At 37.7% G+C, this 22,703-nt stretch overlaps 3 protein-coding genes across 12 annotated transcripts in view; all 3 read left to right on the top strand.

The window, feature by feature from the left end:
* The window catches only part of cspg5a (chondroitin sulfate proteoglycan 5a), a 56,160-nt gene extending 46,762 nt beyond the window's left edge, over positions 1 to 9,398 (top strand). For 4 of the 9 annotated variants that reach the window (XM_008430903.2, XM_008430904.2, XM_017309528.1 and 1 more), the window contains exon 5: positions 8,395 to 9,398. In XM_008430903.2, the coding sequence (XP_008429125.1) occupies positions 8,395 to 8,562 (168 nt within the window). In that variant the 3' untranslated portion in view covers positions 8,563 to 9,398. Of the gene's footprint in view, positions 1 to 3,539; positions 3,597 to 6,400; positions 6,503 to 8,394 lie in introns of all 9 variants that reach the window. The other 5 variants (XM_017309523.1, XM_017309524.1, XM_017309526.1 and 2 more) reach the window with 2 other exon arrangements.
* Positions 9,399 to 17,156: 7,758 nt separating this feature from the next.
* Positions 17,157 to 20,502, top strand: elp6 (elongator acetyltransferase complex subunit 6). Its single transcript, XM_008430902.1, has 7 exons — positions 17,157 to 17,420; positions 17,599 to 17,677; positions 17,768 to 17,838; positions 17,961 to 18,085; positions 18,481 to 18,691; positions 18,799 to 18,960; positions 19,466 to 20,502. The coding sequence occupies exons 1-7, from the start codon at positions 17,367 to 17,369 to the stop codon at positions 19,589 to 19,591; spliced, it is 828 nt and encodes a 275-aa protein (XP_008429124.1). The 5' UTR covers positions 17,157 to 17,366; the 3' UTR covers positions 19,592 to 20,502.
* Positions 20,503 to 20,753: 251 nt separating this feature from the next.
* scap (SREBF chaperone) overlaps positions 20,754 to 22,703 on the top strand; it is a 28,591-nt gene continuing 26,641 nt past the window's right edge. Inside the window, exon 1 of one of the 2 annotated variants that reach the window (XM_008430899.2) lies at positions 20,754 to 20,954. Coding sequence is in view for 1 of the 2 variants with exons in the window: in XM_008430898.2 (XP_008429120.1) it covers positions 22,486 to 22,553 (68 nt within the window). In the remaining variant the exon portion in view is untranslated. Of the gene's footprint in view, positions 20,955 to 22,314; positions 22,554 to 22,703 lie in introns of those variants that run through there. The other variant, XM_008430898.2, reaches the window with a different exon arrangement.

The raw sequence follows: 22,703 nt of genomic DNA, 5'->3' as shown, positions 1-22,703 counted from the left end.
CTCGCCTCTCTCTCTCTCACCCCTCTTCTGCATCTCCCTCCCAACCTGAATCCTGCTTGGGCCCTCGGCTCCCCCGCAAAATGCATGGGCATGAGTATTCTCAGATACTCTGAGGTGTTATAAGCTTAAATGATGGAGGACTGGCAGGGCCCATGTGGCAGGATCAATAGTGAGAGATTTCTTTAATGATGCAGGACATCAAAACTCAAATAGGACCAGAGGGATTGAGATCAGAAGCCCAATGATTATCAGTCTCAGTTTTTCCTCATTGTATCTTTATTTCTCAAATATTTCTGGTTTTTAAAAGCTGAATAGGGATGCACTAGGGATGCACTAGTTAGATTTTGTTTTAACTCTTAGATTTCCCGGGATCTACCAACATTTCCAAATCCAGCAGCAGTGATTGAAATCTGAACTTCAATCCTTTACCAACTTAACAAAACATGCCTAAGGTTCCTACAGATTGCTTCATCTGGATTGCATCATTAATGCAAAAGGTGATCTGTAAAGAGGAATCTGCTGTTGAATAGAGTACGAATGAAAAACAATCATGAATCATATTTCTTTTTCACATATAAAAGTCTTGTCTGAAAGGCTCCCATAGAGTGTAAACAAAGAGATAAATACCCACAGAGCTTTTGAGTTATAACTTGATTGGTTTTATTTTCAGTTCCCTGCAGCCATGGAAACATTCTCTTCTGAGTTCAGTTTCCACAATATTGACAAAAGACCAAGCACAACGTAACTTGGTGCTGTGGTTGGATGATGCTACAAACACAACCAGGTGGTTACGGGTTCAATTCCCCCGTGAAACCAAGCTAGCTGAAGTCTAAAATATTTTTTGTTATAATTTGACCATTTTAGGACAGAAATAACATCCTTGCAGTGAGCCCTGCCTGTTCTCTGTCCTTCTAACCTGCTCTCTCTCTTATCACCTCTTTGCATCTGTATTTTATGTCATGGCATGTCTGCTCTGTCGCTTATATGCGCCACCTAGTGGCCATGTCAGCCTCCGCAGCTCCTCTTGTTTACTTTTTTTTTTTTTTATGTCTTCATGACTTGTTTATCCTGAAGGTATATAGAGAAAGAGGGAAAGATGAAAAAAAAAATGTATTCTGGGTTTATGGGTCGAAGGAGTCGCATCGCAACAGGTAAGCTAAAAGTGTTGGGTTTTTGAGAAAAATAGTGGTGGTTATCAGGATAAACATCTGGGATGCAACACCTCCCTGCTGCCTGAAGGTGGCAGCAGAGCTGACAGGTGTCTCACTAACTGAAGCATGGGTAACTAGTTTGCGCTAACACCAAAGTTGTAGCAGCATGGGTTGCTGTAGTGCTACAACTGAGATTTTATTTGTTACTTTAGCTAAGATTTCCTTTATTTTCAGGATGTGGTACCACCCTCTCACAGCTCTTTCAGTAGTTTGTTCGCCTCTTTACGCTGCAGGCTGTAGACTTTGAACTTGGCTTCTTAGGTATCCGTGTAGTTTCTTTGGTAACACTTTATTTGAAGGGGTGTGCATAAGACTGACGTGACACTGTCAAAAACATGACATAACATCGGTCATGAACATAAAGAAATCTTTATAAATGTTTGTGACAGTTGTCATGAAGTGTCATTCGGTAAATAATGACACTTTTAATGCAAAGTTGCTTTAAAAGTTGCATTAAAAGTCCATTAAAAATGCCAACTTTGCATTAAATTATCATAATTTACAAAATCATGCAAAGTTGGCACTTTTATTGGACTTTTAATGCAACATTTAGAGCAACTTTGCATTAAAAGTGTCATTATTTACCAAATGACACTTCATGACAACTGTCATAATCATTCATAAAGACTTCTTCATGTTCACGACAGATGTTTTGTCATGTTTATGACAGTGTCATGTCAGTCTTATGCACACCCCTTCAAATAAAGTGTTACCGTTTCTTTTCATGCAAATGAGTCCCACCAATTCATTCTAAATACAAGTGTAAGTCATTTCTCTCTAATGAACATTAAACACTAAAACACAAGATAAAAAAACAAAAATCCATCATCACTTTCTAACAATATCTTAAAAAGCCCTGGCCATTCATTCACTGGATTGAATAGTACTTGTGGTATACAAATTGGTTTTCATTGTGAGCTTCTGAAGATATCCTGTGAAGTATTTTTGAGATTTAGGCATTGAATTATTCAGGCATTGCTTATATAGTAAGCCTATACAATACAAAGTTACTAAAACAAGTATGGATGCCAACTGTGTCAACTTACAAAATTGGACAAACTGAGGTTTGCAACCGTTTACTTTGGCTAATCTTTTCTTTTTATAGATCTTTCTGCAGTTTACCAGCGAGCAACAAGCAGAGTTTTTCTGTCTACTGACATTAAGGAATGTGCCAATCTTCCAAAAGCAGTGGATGGGGAGATCAATCCAACACTGACTGCTAACTTGTATTTAATTTGACGTAGTCACTTGTACAAGTAAAATATTAATTTTGCACAGTCTGCATAATGTGAAAAGATGTCACATGTATTCTAAAGATAGCTTGCTCCATGGAAATCAACTCATTCAGTGTTATTAGTTTCCGTTTCTTGCTTTTTATCTGGTTTTCTGTCCATTAAGCAATTTTGAGTCTGTGGAATCTGGGGCAAGTATAAAACATAAAGACTCACATCATGTTGTAGTAGAAGTAAAATATACTGTCACCTGCAGGTGGGAGTTAGCACCCAATGTTCTAACTATGTTTTGCAGACAATTTGCAGTAAATTCACATTTATGCATTAGAGGAAAAAAAAACAGTATGTATTGATTTTATGTGAATTTCCGTGTGTCTTTAAAATAAAAGTTGATGAGCTAGAAATAGTTTATAGTTTCAAGAGGTAAAGTATACTCAGTAGCACAGCATCGCACTCAGATTGACTCCCAACCCTGCTTTTAGATCAGTTTAGTAATCCTGTTATTACTGCAGAAGACTCTGGCATTACTGGTATATTCTAGGGGGAGTAAATTCTCTCCAGCTCTACAACAAATTAAGTATCCCCAACTACTATTCAACACAGTTTTAAGCCACAAATGAGCTCAAAACACATCATTTCACAATTAAACCATAAATACTCCCTAAGATCAAATTCACCAAAAGCTAACAACTCCATGTCTGTGCGTCTATGGTCTAGAACCTCATCGTAAATGACCAAACCTGTGGGTGCTGCGTTAGTTCATACTAACAGCCAAGCAGCACCGCAGAGTCTGTGCTGGAACGATTCTGAATCCAGCTGGGGATATCAGCTGACATCGGACAGGAAGTCGAGTTACTCCTGCTGTTGGTCTCTGTCCCCAACGCTCAAACTTATCTCTGTCCCTTCCTGTCTCCTTCTTAATCTCTTTTAATTGTCTCTGATCCGTTGGGTCTCTGACTCTTTTTCCTCCTTCTTTCTGTCCCCTTCAAACTCTGTCTTTCTCCGTTCTCCCCCTACCTCCTGTCTTTCTTCTGAGGATGGCTTGTATGGTTGTTTTTGAGGAATATAACCATTTGCCCCGTCCCCCTCCCCTCAGAAAACCATGAGCAGATACACCTGGGAGTGTAAGACCAAAGAGGAGTCCGACTGCGAGGTAAGACCAAATTTCAGACAGTCCCGAACCTCTGTCACCCTCCCAAACAGCTCTCTCATTGTTACTGTGGCCCTGTCAGTCACCCCTCTCAACTGATTAGTCCAAACCTCAGTCCATCTGGACAAATACAGACAAACAAAAGAGTTTTAGACTAAAAGTTGAAAGTGAGAAGAGTATGTAAAACAGAACAGCAACCATTAGTCCTACTGCAAAAAGCCTAGAAGTACTCACTGCTTTTTTAGTAATGTTATTTGTAACATGTTATTTTGATTTTGATACACAATAAATACCTGCTGAATGTAGTTTTAGGTTTCAAGTGTGTGTGCAACCGTTTTATCACCATAATCTGTTGCAGTTATTACAAGATAAATAGACAGACAGATAGATAGATACTGTAGATGCCATTTAACTTTAACTCAGGCTTAAATATTGGCAAAGAAACCTTTGACCCCATCACCGGTCCAATCCAAACACAAAAAAACACACTCAACCTTGATTGGAAGAAAGAAGCCTGTTACAAAAAAACCTGTTTACTGAGAAGGTGAATGCAAGGTCCTTGTTTTCTGAGACAGTTATTTCTCTGCTGTAATTGAAAGCTTTGTGTTTCATTCATGGTGGTGGATTGAACCCACTTGTCCCCAATCTTCCCCTCAAAGTAATTCAGCCGAGTGCAGCCGTGTCCTTCCCCCTGCAGCAAACGGTGGAGGGGAATTGTTTTCTGTCAACAGTAAATAAATTCAGCACAGGAAATACATTTCCCAGGCAGAGTCGGCAGTAATTTTTAAGAGGGTTTCCATCGACTGTATTGGCTCTCGTTGACTTATCACGACTGAGCTGACCTGAGGTTTTCAGCAGAATTAAGCGATTTAAATCATTCTGAACTACTTTGTTACTCTCAAAGACTGGAGTCCATGTAAAGCTACAAACAATAATCAGTCCTGGATCATGTTGTGCCATTTAAACAATCACAAATCCTTTAATAAAGAAAGACAGATCTGGTGCATCCAGAGAGAGGCAAACATTTAGTCTGTAAATGCAAACAAGAAACATTACTACAGCGAATTTTAATACACATACATGGGTTGATCGCATTAGTGACAACCACACAAAATCTTTATCCAGACTTAGCCAACACAGTCTTAAACAGAGGACTATGTTTTAAAATATTTATTAATGTCAGGAGGTTTTCACATTGTAAATCTGGAACAATATATTTTCCATCAATCACAGTGTGACTCATAAGTTAAAAACACTGACAAAGGTGTTTATTACCGGTTCTGGTACCAAATGACCAACTGGAGACCACATACAATAAGTTACACCATAAGCTTTTTGTTTGCTTTGAAAAGATAACCAGTTATTGGTGCAGATCCTTCTGTGATGGCAAAGCAAAAATAAACCGTACCAGAAAAACAAGGTTAGTTTTCATAGTGCAGCAACTGGAAATGATGATTGCAGGGAATAAATGTACAGAGTTCTAGCAAAAGTAATATTAACTAAATTAATCCAGTAAGCAATTAATGCTTAAATTAATCATTAAAATCATGTTTCGATGTATTTAAATTGAGTCAAATATCAACTGAAAGCAGACATATCATAAATTACTTTCTATTTTCTACTCAAATATGGACCAATTTGTAATTTGAAGCTATATTTTGCAACAATCAGGAAAATAAATTATTAAATTGAACATGAACTTGATCGCTTTCTTTGTTGTAGAATTGCAAGCAAATAAGAATGACGCATCTTTTATATATTTTCTTTAATCAGAAATACCAAGTAACATCCTAATGGAAATCCATTCCATTTATTTCCAAATTTTTCAACAGTGTACAGTGTTACTATAAAAATAAAGTCACAACAAATCAACAAAACAAATTACATCTTTTATATATTATTTTATTTTTCTACCAATTTTCGCTTGGTTGCCATGTCCAGTTTAAGCCTTTAGGTGCTAAAACTGGACATGGATTATTTTGTCTCACAAAAAATCACAACAACAAAAACAAAAACTAAACTCAGGACAGTTATTGATCAAATCACATATCAAGAGAAACTATATTGTGATTTTAGCTTCCAACTGCTTCTGGACTTTCACAACTCACAGCAAACTGGGGTCACAACAAACTGAAATTTTCAAAATTTGAAGTACTTAAGCATTGCTATTTTTGATGTCAAACATTTGGAACATTGGGATTGGTCTCTGATCAAGATTCTACTTGTTATATTGTTGGATAAATTCGGACAGTCCGTAATATTGTAAGATGATTATTTGGAAACTGTGCTAGGGATTCTAGGATTTCAATTAGACCGATTTTGTAAAAAGCCTTTTGATAACTTTCTGTATATGTCATCTGAGGAAACAAACATCTTTCATTTTGTAGCATCTGTTAAATTCACAACCTGGTGGCCGTTAATCAGTACAAATGTCTTTAAATATTCCATTAACACCCCAGAAAAAGCAACAGTTAAATAAACCTACATGAGTAAGGAGTCCAAACTCATACCAACTCAACCAAATAATGACTGCCATCATAAATCAACCTGAAATCTGTCTCCTCTTGCTTATGATGCATTGTACGGTGAACAGAATACCATCCTAGCTAACAGAAGGACATCAAGAACCGTCCATGTGCCTCCATCATCATCTTCATCATCAGAACCCTGTTTATATCTGTTCCCACTCCCCCCAAAAGTTTATTCCCACACAAAAGTCCTCGTGACTCTGTGCCCCCACCCACTGCCCGCACCCCTCCACCCATGCACAACAACAATGAAATCCAACAAACACAAACATTTTCCAGTTTCATGCTGACGGGAGGACAGAGGGCCCCTATCCCGTAACCATGGAAGTGACATACCCACACGTCCTGCCTGAAGTTACTATCTAGGCCAACAGCCATCGGGTAAATCCTCTCACTGCTCTTCCTCTCTGAAAGTACCATTGAGTTCAAATGCAAACATTCAATTAGGGAGTGTTTGCAAGTGGCACAGGCCTCCGGGTCTGGACTTTAATGCGTGTGTGAACAAGAGAGCATCTATATCTGGCCATACTCTGCTTGTGTGTATGTTTGCGTGTGTGTGTGTATATGAGTGGGCGGGTATTCTTCAACGTGGTTCCCATTGTGACAAAGAGGTGCAGACTGACGCCCTGGGAAGCCTCGGTGCATCCAAGTCGATAAAGCCATGCAAAATTAATGGGGCTAAGAGGATGGAAAACAGAGCTCCAATGGACTCTATTATCAATTTTTCCCCTCTGACCTTAATTAAATGCAGATGACTTAAACTGAAACAGCTAAGGCACAATGTTTGTTTTTTCCTCCTCCAGCCACTGCTTGGGTATGTATGATGGTGGTGCACATTGAAAATAAGCTTGGCAGACTGTTTGTTTTTATTTTTGAAATGATAAAAGGACAGCAGAGACTGAAGGTGTTCTGCATGAGCGATCTTCACTGTTTATGGGAGGTGCATTGTTTTTTTCTTGCATGTGGATGTGCATGTACTTCCTGGGTTGCCTGGTGGGGGGTAACGGGAGCTGGGATTGCTGTCGCTCATGCAGCTCACCACAGAGTCTCTCCGCCGATAGACAACATGCCAGCCAAGCATGGTGATTTTTAAGCAGTTGATCATTCAGACCAATACATTTTCTGCTATTGTAAATTATTTCTGACATCTGTTTTTTTTGTTTGTTTGGGTTCATTTGGTCAATTGCTCCATATCTGCAATTTAAAAGATGGTTTTTTTGTAGGTTTAATATATTAACAAATTGTAGGCTGTGCATCACCAAAGCGAAATGTTTTGTTCAGATTTCTCTTTAGCCTCTGTTGATGAGAATGGATTCAGTAATTCATTAAAGAATGACTTCTCCAAACATAATAAAATGCCATAAGAAAATGCTCAAATCTTCAAAAATGTCAGTGAAACAAATGTGTGCAGATTTGGTAATGAAGTGATAAAGTGAACTTTGGTCAGCAGCTGTTGTTTTAAATATAAATTAATTTGACTTTGACTTAAATCAGGAAGTTAAATAGAAGTACTATTGATCATACAATTAATAGGTTTCCATTTGCATCTTAATTTGATTAAACCTTAAATGTCTAATTCTTTATTAAATTGTGTAGTGTCATTAATATCTTTTTGGATAGAGTGTTATTTATAGCATTAACATTGCAGACCACATTTATTTTTATGAAAATACATAGATGCTTTTTAAAAATGCCATTTATTCATATGAAAGAGTTGACGCCACAGATTGTACATTAATTTTGATGCCATGTTGTAAGTGGCATTTTCTGGTCTATGCATCCTTATCTGTTTTTAAATCTTAATTTTAAGTAATTAGGACAGCTGTTTTGAACAACTAAAAATCTAAATAGTTAATAATAGAAGCACCTAAGTCTTAAAAATAAGACTTAGCTTAAACTTGTTTCCCAAATGCTTGGGTACTTTAGAATATCTTTAAGGTCGAATAAGTTAAATTTAAGTTTGTTTTCAGCACATTCTTTCTTATTTTGCTTTTCAGATTTTATATTTTCTTATCTCTGTTATTTAATGTTTCTTTCCAACTTGAGCTCTCTAAGTTTAAAGTTAATTTGGTTTAATGAGTTAGTTCTGAATAGAGCAAGAAGCTGTTCTCAAGAACTGCAACCTTATATAAGGTGTAAAATCTCCAAAAGAAAAAAGTTACTACAAATCACCAGGGTCAGAGTTGCAGCTGAATATGAATGCTTATTCAGTTTAAGCCATCCTAACTGTGCTTTTCCCCCCCATTCCTCCACTACTACCCATTCTTGTGTAGGATGATCCTCATTCCCAGAACAAGCTGGAGGACCCGGTGAAGGCTCCGCCCAAGGAGGACGACTCCCTCAACATCCACAACTCTCTGACCCCCAAACACGAGAACCACAAGGTCCTGGGCGAGGAGAACTCCTCGGAGGTAAACTCACTGCAGAACAACATGATGTGAATCAAAACAAAACGCAAAACAGCCCCCAGCAACCTGACAACAAAACACAGAAAGCGACACGGTGTGTCGGCAACGGGAAGATGCAGACCACCTCCCTCCCCTGCTCTCTGGTCGCCCGCTGCCGAACGAGCCTAACTGGTCAACCAACCAACCAACCAGCCAGCCAACACACCAGCCAACCAACTCAGTCTACAACTGTCTCCGACACGGCACCACTGCCACGAGCAGCCTTCAGTCGCTGCAAATAATAATAAAAAAAACACACACACACCAACTCTGCCGCCGTCACTGCCCCAGCTAAAAAAATGCCCCCATCCCAAAGCCCCTTCCAGCCCCCCCTCTATCCTCCACATTCAGTCAAGCCCCTGTTTCGCAGCCCCTCCCCTTCTTGTTGCTTTCACTTTCTCCTCTGTATCATACCTGCACACATGCGCACACAGACATTAGAAGCATACACATACTGTGAAAATCTCAGAGACATAAACACGCTTTCATGTGAACACTGTCACACACACACCTTCCCTTTTCCCTGCCTGCATTGGTGTATTTTGTAAAAAGAAAGAAATCATACAGAAGTTTAAACCGTACAGAAAAAGTTGTTGTAAAAAAAAAAAAAAAAAAAACATTAACTACTGAGAGGTTTTGATGTTTGTCTGACTAATCCAGTGAGTATGTATAAATATTGAAAAAAAAAAAAGTATTGCTCGGATTGATTTAAAAGAAACAACACAATGTGTCTTGGTTTTCATTGATGTGATTTCTAATCCTTTGATGTACTTGGTTTTTTTTTTGTACTTTTTTGGGACTTCAAACAGAGAATAAACAAATGAAACTCAGACAGTTGTTGAAATAAACCTTTTTAACATGACCTCTCTGAATCCTGTGTTTTCCTCCGTATCGCCTCCCCTTTTCTCCTTCCCTTTAAATCCAGCGCTTTCTGCATGGCTTTGAACACAGCTTTTTAAGTCCTTGTCTTACGTGTCCTTTAGTGTCTACACAAAAACAGCCAGAGTTAAACATTTAATTACCAAAGATACGGTTAATTGTGTTTTTATCCAGACTTCAACACAAGTGAAATATTCCTGTTTATTTCTAGGCTATATTTTACCACAGTCATAATTATTTTATTATTGATAATTATGTTGAATATTTAGATGATTAATCAGATAAAAATATTGGCACATGCTTCAGATTTTTAATGTAACCTTTATAAACATTATTAGAGATGGAAATAAAAAAACAAAATCAAACCCTTTTTTAAAATAAGATATATTTACCTTACCAATTTGTTCATTTGTTCATTCACAAAGGTTATCTTGGTCAATTTGTTCATTTGTTCATTCACAAAGGTTATCTTGGTCAAAGTTGCAGAATTTGGTAATATGGAGAACTTGAACTGTTCCAAACAACCGGGGTTGAAATGTGACTCCAGTTCGGGGCTCTAGTATTATAGTTTGCTTATTATGCACTGTAAAGACACATATCTCACATGGAGAGGGTAAAAATGAAGATGCGTTGTGTGAGGTAAGGATCTTAAGATCCATTCATAGGGATAATGTTTTTTAATACTTCAAAATGGACCAGCAATTCCAATAAAATTGGAGCAGTGGGGCCATAAAACTGTCCTCTAAAAGATGAATTATTTTAGACTCAGACAGCAGAAAGTTTTAAAAGCCTATTCAAATTGAGCCTAAGAAAGTTTTGATATCTTGTCAATATTAATGCAAACTCTGTGCTGATAGTCCCTCAGAAATATATGAAAATAAAAGGTCAGTTAGCTGATGATGTGACTGTGAGATCTACCATTGCCAAAGTCTTTACTCTTCAAGAAATTCTTCTCACTGCTCATAAATCATGACAAGAAACACCAGGAACCAGTCTGCTGCTTCTGCATGTTTCATGCCTCTGGAGATGCTTTTGCTGTTTCCAGCTGGATACACGCTGGCTGACACACTTGTGCTTGCAAATAAAAGCTATTTCAGGTGCACATTTGGTGTATAAACAGAATTAGATGAAAAATACATTTATGACTGACTCAGTTTTGGAATCTTGTAAAGTTACTATAAGGGGTATTGCAGTTTTTATAGACGTGAGTTACAAACTTGAGAACCAATTCCAGTCATTTCACGTGAAAAATATGACTGATCAAGTTTAGATAAGAAATAATTAATTGTGAAATATCAAATAAAAATTCTCCCTATGTCTCATTTTGTAAATCTTGTATTTTTGATCTAATCTTTTACTGATCAATCATAATATGCATCTTCAACTTGATTTGAGTCTAGCTCTACTTGTATGGTTGTCTGAACATGATTTGGAATAAAATACATAAAAGAAAAATATAAACCAAGCCTTAAATATCGATTAAAAACAATCAAATTCAGTCTACATCCTGGCTGAGTTCATTCAAGTCTCAAATCCAAGACCAACTGAGATCAGCCGTCAAGAACTGTCCTGATTTTTTAAGGTATATTGTTTTAGCACCATGATCACCAGACTCACCAAGTAATTTTGAGTCAGAGCTATTTTAGTCTGAATTGCCTTCATTGCTCTAAGTTCCTGAGGCTAAGTTTCAATTTTATGTTTCAACTTCAAAGACAATCCTTCTCTCTTTAAAAATGCTCCTTACATCACAAATAGGTTCCCACAAATACATGCACATTCTTCCAGAGCTGATAAACAGTAATGAATGTGTCTCAGCTGAATCCGCAGTGCCTGAAGCCTTTTGTTGGGTTTCTCCTTTGGTTCTGCGTGAAAGTAATGGCTTGAACAACAGCATTGTGGCGGATTCTTCCCAGGGTGGAGGAGTAATGGATGAAGGGTGGGGGAAGGTCCGGGTGCCCTTCCTTTTCTTCAGATAAATAGACAGGGGGTTCAGAGAGCATTTCAGTCTCCAAAAGGTAAAATAAAAGACCTTTTTATGAATAAAGAACAGCAAACAGCCGTACACTGGTTTCAAAAACAGCAACAGCAGCGATTATCATCCTCTTTATTCCTTGCAGCCTGTTACTCAAACATCCACACAAAAATACACATTTGTGAAGCTGGGACATGACTGCACATGTTGAAATATACACAGAACAACACTAAAAGAGAGTTGACTGAATTGAAATGAGTGACGCTAGACGTACTGCAGAACACCATGGCAACAAGTGGGCATTATATTACCAACAGAGAGAAGTGAGGCAGCGTGGGGGCGGCACTGTCGTCTCTGAAAGCATCACAGAAAGACTGAATCCCTATGTGCCTTTAGTCTTTTAGTTTTCATCTAGAATATTATAAAAGTGTTACAAAACATCTTATCACAAATTAAGAATTAACGAAACAAACAAACCAACAAGTCGGGACAGAAGTGAGTTATAGAGGTGATCAAGAATATAATGTTCATTTATAGGCAGAACTCCGGTGTCCCCTTGTGGAAATAGGACAACCATCAATCATTGCTAATCAATTTCATTAATTAGGTCTTTATTTTAGTATGACCATATGGAAGTCACTTCTCACAACAAGAGCTACATCACATAACATCCCACTAGACTTTAGCCAAACCCTTAGAGAGCTTCAGCAGAATAAATAAAATGTCCTGGTCTAATGGAGAATCCACACCAAACTTTGTTAAACACTGTTACACATAGTCGTGGGAGGATCAGGTTGTGGGGATGTTTTTTTTGCAGCTGGTCTGCATAGATGGTAACATATGCCAACTATGTAGAGACTCTTAAAGGAAACCTACGGTAGAGTGCTCTATAGTAGTAGTCAAAAGCAGTGATTCATTCTCCAACACGAAGATGAATCAAAATCCACAATCAAGATGGTTGCTTACAGCACATGCAACTTCCGGTAACAGACACATTGCATACATCATGCACAAATGTTGATGATTAGGTAAAAGTTTATAACTTCAACAGAGTTAAAAACTTTTAACCCTAACCCTAACCTCCAGCAAACAATTGTTTGTCAGAAGACAAGGGTTCAAACCCTCTGTACGAAGCAAAGCGTAGAATAAGGGCCTGGCTTTTACCAGGCTTCAACCAAGATAACAAAAAAGTGGCTTCAGGAGTAACTTCATCCTATAAACTTAAAAACTAACTTAGAGCTCATCTGCTTAACTTGTTTCTCCCCTAGATGAACCAACTGAAGTCCGATAAAGTGCTCTTGTAACAGTACTTGGGATTTTTGGTGTATATTTTCAAACGCCCTGTCAGTTGTGGTAGATGGCTGCTCACTCTGAGCAAAGTTTCTTCCTGTTAAAGGGGCAGCTTTCTTCTCTGCTGTTTCTAAATTCATGATCCGTATGAGGGATTACTGCAAAGTCAACAACACAATGCAAGCGACTGTCCGCTGCTGCAATGCCCTCGTCCAGGAGGAGTGAATGCTGAAAGTCAATGACTCAATGAAACCTGCCGGGTTTCCTCAGCTGAAAACCTTTGGATCAATTTGAATAATAAACCAAATTTGAGTTGACATAAAACTTCCAAAGTTTTCACACTCTTCATCCCTCTCCTCGTTTTCTCTTTCACTTTTCAGATGTCGGTAGGTACTTGTATGCATTTTTAGACATTGTGCATCATCACCATGGAAACACAGTGTGAAGCTGTAATTTTAAATCCAAACTCTACAACCTCTCTGGTTCTGTGCCTTCAGACACACACAGCCACTCAATTACAAACAGACCGACCAAGCAGATTAAAAGTCTCACAGAGCTTTAGTGTCATCTAGTAATATACTGGAGGCTATCAGAGAATTAAAATCACTCTCAACTCCACTTCAGGCTCAACATGGCATCATGCGATCTCCACAGACAGCCTTAATCCGGCTTATCACATACGACTGCCCTCATCATGACTCGGGTTACATTTTAGTTTTTAGTCTCTATGAGAAATGTTATCTGACGCAAACCAAATGCTTTTTTTTTTTTTTTTTAAATCAATGTAATGACATTAAAGGCTAGAAAACTCAGAATTTTCATCCCCACATTTCATATAAAGTGAACTGGTTTCCTCCACATAACAAGAAAATCAAGAGCTAAGTCTGTTTTTTGTTTACACAGAATCTGAATTAACAATTTTTTTAGAATAATTATTTCTGGAAGACTTTTCCTTTTGTAGCAGAAAATTTAACATCACTTTTTCTTTATACCTTTTGTAGTTTTTGAACAGTAAATATTTTCACATCTTAAAATGTGCAAAACTGTGCTAACATGTTCAGAATGTCCTGATTTTTGTCTTGGTTCTGATATCCATTTTGGGTCAGTTATGCTCTTGTAAATGTGAGAAACTACAAGCCCTGATCAAATCTTTTCAGGAGGGATTAAAGAACAAAATGTCAAAGGGACAGTATTTTCAGCACTTAAATAAAAATGTAAATGCCCATTTCTCAGGTGTTTTGAACAGATGTATCCTGTTATTTCAGTAATTCTTTTTTTATTTCCTCAGTTGACTCTTAAATTGTCGCATTGACCTCAAGTGTCATTCACTTGAGTTTTTTTTTCCATGCCTATCCATTGCAACACCATTTTTAAAAAACAAAAGATGCAGTGTTGGACCACAGCATGCAAGAGGGAAACAGGAAAAGAAACAGACATGTTGAAGGCGTGTGAAGATTACATTTTTCTCTGAGTCGAGCCAGATGGGACCTGGGATTCAGCAGCAGCCAGTGATTGGCTGACGGTGTGGTGGAATGATGCCGTAAGGATGCCAAAGTGGCTGTCGTGATTGGCTAATGCACATAGTAGTCCACGCAGGAGGCACACTCACTCAAAGACACACTTATTCATGCACGCAAAATATACACGTGTGGGAATTAACCCAAAATGTACAGAGTGAAATTGATGTGTGTTTTTGAATAACCACAGTTATGGTGGAACAGGTCTGTGTGTGTGTGTGTGGTGTGTTTTGCAGATTTGGGGAGAAAAGGCATAAATTGAAACCAAAAGGAACCAGATAAAGCAGTGAGGGGGGCAGCTGGAGAGGATTTTTCTTTTCTGGAACTACCCCCACCTTCACTCCCACGTGATTCTAAATGAATCAGTCTGGCACCGTCTAGTTTACTAATGAGGCTCTGAGGAATGCTGCTGATCAGAACAGGAGCCTCTGGCTTCCATTCTGATGGAAATTTGGCAATACGTTACCAGTTCAGGGCAGAGTAGCCCCAGTTCTCCCAACCTCCTGTATTACATGTGTGCAAGTAACTGGTTTAGTAGTAGGGCAGTAATGGCAATGGCTTCAAAAAGCTGAAAGTGACGCCATACTGAGCACTTCAGCAGAGATTATTGGCGCTCTGATTAAGACGATAAAGCTCCTGATGACCACATTCTGTCCTGATATTTTTAGATAAGGATTTTATTATTAATATTATTCCATCTTTGGCTGTATTTCTAAGCCTAAAGTGTCTTTGTACAGTTTTTTTGCGCGTTTTGGACCTACGTTGCAACCAAATTAAACTTACTGAAACATGTAAACAGACAATCAAGCACTATATTTGTGGTTACATGTCTGAAAATTGTAAATGTTAATACCTTAAATGCTTGAATTTAGACCACATTATGCAATTTTTTTTGTTTTGGTACTAATCAGATGATCTGTTCTCTAAAATGCTATTCAAGTATATGAAAATGTGTGCTACTTTTCTAATAACGTAATATTTTGGTAACATTTCATTTATAGGAATTGGCAAAGGCACCAATAACTGTGGCACCTGGGTTTTCTGGTCTTAACGGTCAAATTTTTATGAATTTATCAAACTGAGTTTGTGCTTCTGCAATAAAAACTTTGTTTATTTTAAGGCTTTTGATACGTCTTTGTCACAGGTACCAGAAAATGTGGAGGCTGTGTTTGTTCATCAGTCACATGCATTTGTGTAAATGTGTTACTTTACTGAACCATTCTCCTCCTGCACTGCAAGGTAACCATCGACTTGGAGCTCCACCTCAGCAAGAAGACTGAGTTCAAATCTTCAGGAAGACCTTTGGCAAAATACGATGTCTACCTCTACAGGGTGCCAAAAGCCAAACCCCGCGTTCTAAACGGGCCAAGCACTAAGACTGCAAATGGACCCAGCAGAACAAGGGCCAGAGTTATAAGGTGGGAAGATGACTTGTACCCACCTTCTCCTCGTTGTTCTGTTTGCAGCCCAGTAAGTACTCGCTCACTGCCAGCCTCTGTGTTCAAAGAGCTTCAGCAGACTAAACCTTTGACTATATACCCCTACAAACTCTGACAAATGGACTAGCTCTACCTCCCCAACGTGGCTGGTTAGTAAAATGTTTTCTGACTGTGTTTGGTGTTGGACTTTAACATAAAGAAGAAAAGAAGCTGCAATGATTCTGGACAGCTTAGAGCTAGCCATAAAATCAGGACGTTTGCCGATACCCTTGAACAGGACCAAAACAGGATTCTGGTAAATTACTGGCACCACAGACAGCTCAAGCTACAGCACATTGCAAACACGCAGACTGATGCGCCATCAAGTGCAGCTCATCTGACTCTTTCTATATGAATGTCTGTTTTCTTTTAAATGAACTATTCTTAAGAGTGCAAATTGTTGTTTTATACACGTTCCTCCAAAGATGCAAGACAACTGTTGTTTTCTTACTTCTGTTTTATGAATAAATGAACATAAAATGAAAATACTTTTGTGAGATTCTGATTTTATTTTAGTTGCACCACTACAGGATTATTGTGAACAATCAGTTCAAGGTCTTCAAACCTTTCTTCATAGAAGAAATCAGTTTTCTCCCTTATCTACAAGGCTTTTACACTTGAAACCAACAGTATAATTTTTTTTATTTTATTATTTCATTTTATTTTATTTTCAAGCAATTTTCTAACATGGAGCATCAGAGAACTGTCATAAAATAATAGTGTTCATATTTTTATCTTTAAGATGCCACTATGTTAAAAACATGAACATAAAAAGATAAATTAACAAGTTGTGATAATCATGATCATAATGTGACTCAGTGGTGATTCATTGGAAATGTCCATAGTCTAATTTCATATAATTACATTTTCTCTTCCGCTATTTCAAAGCTACACACTGCCATCTGCTGATTGAACACATTGCTTTGCCTTTTGCTGTTACCTATTAGAATCGCTAGGTGACGCTGTCCAAAACCTGCACTAGAGAGGGAAAACAAAGAAGCTGCAACACGTCTCCAAAGATCGTCTATGAAAATAGAACTTTGTAAACCGCTCTGTCAGTGGGCCAGGATTGCTCTTAATTTTCTAAAATCAAATGTTAGTAAAGACAACTTTTCCACACAAAACGCAATAAAAGTTCAATATATTATATAACATTATAAATAAAGAATTATAAAGAAAAAAGTGGTATTGTCAATGAATGTTGTTGGTTGATTTAGTACAAATCTGTCTTGGGGCACTCTCAGTTCTCGCCAAGGTATCATAGAAAATCTGTATTTGTAATATAGAAAGAAAGAATCACATACGTTTGAATTAAATGTATTTATTGACTAAATTTGTTGAATTTATAACTGCTTTCACGGCTTTTCAAGACTACACTTTTCAAACTCCTGATTTGGTGATTAAAGAAATGTCAGGAGTGAGCAGTCCTGTTAGTAATAAACACATCTTTGACTCACACGCTCTCCGACGTTATTTCTCTTAGTGTGACAAGATAAGCTTTCAAATACTTACACGAAAGCGTGTTTTTAACCAATGAATAAAGACTGATATTTATTTCCGTCTCTTAAGCAAATCATTATACTATAAAAGTTTGACATAGTCGTTCAAACCGCTTAGTTTGTGTTGCGTGTTGTATATTTAGTTTAGCTGAGGGGGTTAGCAATGTTTACAGAACTCAACAGCATCCTCAACACATCTCCTGACTCTTTCACACGGGTAAGAACTAATCCTTTTGCCTTGGATTTAACCTTAATGTTAATATTTTAGTTATATTAGTAATGAGTGGCATTTTATAAATACTTGGTATAGCTATATGCCCAGACGCCAGGGAAAATATTGCTGTTGTGTTTACACTTGCATCCTGTCTTAATGTAGTCACACTTCTGTACGACAGGGGGAATTTATCCTAGTCTCTGACAGACAGAGTGACGCATCTTTTCTTATTCATCACTTCCTTTCTTTCTACCTACGAGGTGAGTTATAAAATCCACCAATATTAAAAAAAAAAAAAAGGTGTTTTAATTTAAATGTTATTTTAATAAAATGTCTGTTTTCTGATTTAGCGCGATGCAAAGTGTGTTTTCTGGGCTTGGCGCAGTCATTTTGCCACTACAGTGCAGTGAGTCAAAGACTGGTGAGTGCTTGTCTCTCTTTTATGTTTTATTCTGGGCAGGAGCAAAAATTGCACATTTAGAAAATGACAGGAATGGCTGTTTGTTTGTTTATTCCTTATTTTGTATGAATTTTTACCCACAGGGTGTCAGTTTAACGCAGGCAATGGAGAAAGGCCAGCTGGTTTTCTTTGAGGGATTGAAGGAGTGCCTGTCTGTTCTGCTTCCAAAGGAAAACAATGTGGAAAGCGAAGCTATGAACTTTCTCAGGTACAGACAAGTAGCTCTTTCTTATAAAATCCAATCATATAGCTAGACCAGTTCTGATTATAAATACAATAAAATCAAATCCAGTCAATTTTCCTAAGTCAGTTTGGAGCAAAGTGTCAATGTGAGCAAGACAAACCGACTGCGTCAACCGATTGGGCGCATTATGAGCACACAACTTTGGGCCAGCAATTATTTTATGAAAACAAACAGACAGATAATGTAGTTTTGTCTAGTAAAGAGAGCAAAATACAGAGGCACTGAACCATGAGGACTTTGTATAGGATAAGAAAAGAAGAATATGCAGTTATTGGCACAACAGTTTTGCTATACTAATTATGTTCTTGTATGCAGTCATCATTACCTTTAATTCTTAATTCACCACTTTTTGACTTTAGGGACCCCCCTGTCGGCCTGAGGAGTCTGTATGAGTTTGTTTGCTCCAGCGTGATCGGCTCAGGCAGCATGGAGGAGGAAGGAGCAGAGCAGTGGGGGCCGAGTGTCCTGCTGGTGGACGACCTCAGCGTACTGCTGAGTCTGGGCGTCGACGTTGGAGCCGTTTTGGACTTCAGCCATTACTGCAGAGCTTTAGTTTGCTCCCAAATGCAGGTGTGACCTCATATTAAAAAGAATAATTTTGTCTGCTGTCACTACTTTGATATGTTTGTGATAGAGGTAGCTTCAATGGATGACTTATTGTGGCTCTGTGACTACAGGGGAACATGGTGATGCTGGTTCGCTGTAACGGAGAAGAGGATGATGATGATGATGGAGATGAAGGATCCGAGGTTCTACTGAAGGGTCTGACCCACCAGTGTAATCTTAATCTTCATGTACAGGGTCTCCCCACGGGCTACTGCAAGGACATACATGGCCAGGTGTGTGACTGAGGAGAGTTTTCAATTCTTTCATGTTGGCTGAATAGTGCTTTTTCTAAGTCTGTCTTAGAAATAAAAAAAATACAGATACATATATTAATTAACATAAATGTCTTATTGTGATTTTTACTGTTAATTGACATTTCTTCTTATAAAACCCCATTAAAATGATGAAAATCCATGGCACTATTAAGAACTGAATGGGGAAATAACAAATTATTCCCCACTTCTACATGCCTCTCTGTTTTTGAATGATCTGTGCTTAAAGCCTGATCTCTTTAGAAATATCTTCATTAAAGCAATATTTGGCCTTTGTATGTATAATTTCAAGAAGTCTGAACATGTCGCCAGTCAGTTAGAACTAAAGAAAAGGTGACATATCTTATCAGAACCTGAACATTTACCTCAAGAACCCTTTGGTTCCAGCATTGTTACACATAAATAGTTTAATGTCAGATATTTCTGACTGAGCCGTATAACAAACTGAGTTCTCCTTGTTTTCCAGATGGAAGTTTGTTGGAAGAGGAGACAAGGCGATGCACCACACATGCAGAAAAACCTCTTTCAATACAAAGTTCATGATAAAGGAGCTTCCTTTTTTTCCCGTGGGACGTCCAGTGCTGTTCTTTAACTCCACATTTTGTTTTTCTCACATGGATGTTTCAAAATCAGGAGATATTATAGATTTGACTGATGTTCATATTCTAAATTTGCCTGATCTGTGATCCATAATCATGGTCCTTGTCTGGAGGATGTGATCTGTGATATTCAGCTTATTTCCTGATTCCAGGTGACTATTTATTGGATTTATTACCTATTTATATTCATGGCAATGTTTAATTCGTAGGATAAATTCAATTTTTATGTTGATAGGGTTTGCAAACATCCACCTTTCTTGAAGTTCAGAAACGGTCTCATTACTTCTTAATACTTTTCTTTCAAACCACAAACTTCTTTGTCTTTTAAAGTAGAATTTATCAGCTGCTCTCTATAATTTTTTTCACTAATTTATACCCCAATATCTTTTCTTGTTATGTCCTCTGTCTTGACTTTTTGAAAGGAAACGCATAACTCAGAAGTAATCAGTCAGTATTTTTATAGCAGTGAGGTTAATCCCAAAGCATTATGGTATTATTTTGAATTGGTGGCATGGTGGTTTGCATTGCGGTTTAGAAGATCACATATTTCCTCTGCATGTGTTGGTTCTTCAGTATTCCTGACTTGCTGCCACATATTTGACAACCATGCATTCACACAAATTTGATGTCCATCCATGTTATGTTTTTCTATGTAATATTAAAGTAGAATTTTTAAGAAGAAGAAAAAACCATCAGCAAAAACCTGAAACAGAATGATAAAAGTGCATCATATTTCAGCTGAACAATTTAGTAAACATCAGGTAGTGAGGAGAAGCGTTTTGAAATTAATTTTGTTTGTGCAAGAATTCAATTTTGTAATAAAAAAAATCAATTAAAAGGATAAGATTGATCATTTATTGCTTGACCTAATGTTTTTGTAAACAATAAAATTATTTGTCTGGAATTTGTCAGCTGTTTTTCATCTGTGCCCACAACAGTAGTTCATCACAAGTGAAGAATATTTCCTCTGAAAAACTGTCAGGTGACAACAATAAAGAAATGTGCGACACCTCTAGATGTTTGCTTAGTATTTTGGGCGAATAAAAAAAATCCAGGTGATTTTTATAGCGCTGTAAGTTTGTGCAAAAATGTGCAATACCGGTCTTTATCCACTTGGGGTCGCTTTTGTATTGTTTTTGGTACTGAGAGGTGAGAGGTCGAAGTGGAGAGGTCTTGCTGGGATTTGACAACCTATCGGTAGTTTTTACGCGTTGTTGCTGTGTGTCGCCATCACATTAGAGGAGCCTGTGAGGAGTTTCATACATTTCAAGATTATAATACTGCATCTGGTCATTAGTTCACCGAGCAGGACCACAGCGACCGAGTCGTTTGGAGGGAATACTGGAGCTAGTTTAGGTGAGTGTTTTAACAGTAAAGCTAACATAGTAGCATTAGCCATGCTAGCCCAGTGGAAAGCATGGAAGCTGCTGCTATACTTAATTTCTATAAATAAAAAAGCTTTTAGTAGTAATTAATCCCTATTCTTGATGATTTGTACTATACTCTAGTCCAGAAATATACCGTTTAAAGAAGCGACTGTACTCAGGTTGGCGTTTTAGCAAAGCTAACATTGCATTCTTCGTCCGCCCGCAAAAAATAGTTATAGTAATACTTTTGAATAAGTTTTCTAACTATCTCTCTGGGTACTAGATTATGTGACTTGTTTCCCCGGTTTGGTTCTTGATATAAGAATTAAATTAGTCTTATATTAGTTGGGAATTAACTTCACGGAGAAGCTAACGTCCCTATATGTCTGATTGTTGTGCTAGCCTTTAGCATGGTGCCAAAACAAACTATGTATAGATTCTAAAAGGGTAAAACATATTAAATCAACATTTTAAGGCACTGTTAGTTGTGACAAACACGTTTTTTTTTACTTGTGTACTTGTGATTTAAGATTATGATGTGTAAGTACGTATTGTATAGCAAGGTTTTTGTATATTGATTGAATTTACAGATGCTAAATATTGTTTCAAGTCTAAAACATGCATGCATGGTGCTAATTACATGATGTATTAGTTGTTTGCTAATTTGAAGCAGATGATAAACTAATAGGATCGTGCTGCTAGTTAGGGAAGTGTCAAATGCAAAGTGCATCAGTTTATTCTTAGTGATGGGTTTCAGGTGAGCTGTTGATTTGCCTGAAGTAAACACATAAGGCAATGGTAGTTCAAAACCTCTGTAACTTGTCTTATTCATTGGTTTATTTCATATACATGTGCCAAATTTAGGTTTTTGAAGTGGATCATATTTTCAATGTGGTGCTGATCTGTTGCATCAAACACAAGCAGCTCCCTGGGCATGTCTGTAATGTCCTTGTTATAACTTGCAGATGATGTTGCAACAAGGTTGCATCAGCTCCCCTCCATCTATTCATGTGTTTTCTCTCTTGGGAAAACTCCTAAATAATTTTAACAACTTTGAAATATGTTAGGTTCAATTTACAGTGAGTGGATAATACATAGTTTGAAAGTTTCTGCATGTTGTTCTCCAGGAATAATTAATACGACATAATTAGTTGGGTCTTTTTCCTGCTTCTCTTAAGCATTTAGTCTAAAACGATGCGACCAATACAGGAAAAGTCCGCCTGTCTCACATCATTAGTTATTAGGACCTGGTTACTGATTGACAGAAACTTTCCCTCTTCTGCTCGTAAACTGCTGTGTTGCAGCTCATTCACAGGGAGCTTGTCTCTGCGGTTTACAACAGGACTGATGGTCTCCGCTTATCAGCGGCGCATGCTTCGGCATTATGCAACTATGTCACTGAATTTTGATGCAGTTATGCCTGGGAGAATGGATGCAGCCTGAAGCTTTCTGGGATGTCGGTGGTTATTGTTTTTGGCCGTTCGATGCACGTCATGCACGATGCTTAACGGTGCTTCGACATGCCGCTGCAATCAATGAAACCTGGGGCGGCTTTCAAATTGGGCTTTTTTGGAAGGGTTGAAAAGAGGTAAGAATTTTAACTTTCTGCCCAACTGTTTTATTTTAAGATTTCCCTTTGGTTGAGTTCTCTTTGCTGATGTGTTGTTGTAAAGCTCACCAACTCTCCACCTAATGGAGGTCATTCAGAGCCAAAATGAACTTTATTAATGTAGATAAA

This window comes from Poecilia reticulata, linkage group LG16, assembly GCF_000633615.1.
Source record: "Poecilia reticulata strain Guanapo linkage group LG16, Guppy_female_1.0+MT, whole genome shotgun sequence".
NCBI lineage: Eukaryota > Metazoa > Chordata > Actinopteri > Cyprinodontiformes > Poeciliidae > Poecilia > Poecilia reticulata.
The sequence above is the reverse complement of the archived record's forward strand: the minus strand, read 5'-3'. Positions and strand labels throughout refer to the sequence as shown.

What these genes read in the sequence shown, in the direction of transcription:
- elp6 (XM_008430902.1), top strand. Translation starts at nt 17,367, where the DNA reads ATGTTTACAGAACTCAACAGCATCCTCAACACATCTCCTGACTCTTTC. An exon ending in CCTTTCTTTCTACCTACGAG is followed by an intron (nt 17,678 to 17,767) that starts GTGAGTTATAAA and finishes TTTCTGATTTAG; the next exon opens with CGCGATGCAAAGTGTGTTTT. An exon ending in GAAGCTATGAACTTTCTCAG is followed by an intron (nt 18,086 to 18,480) that starts GTACAGACAAGT and finishes TTTTGACTTTAG; the next exon opens with GGACCCCCCTGTCGGCCTGA.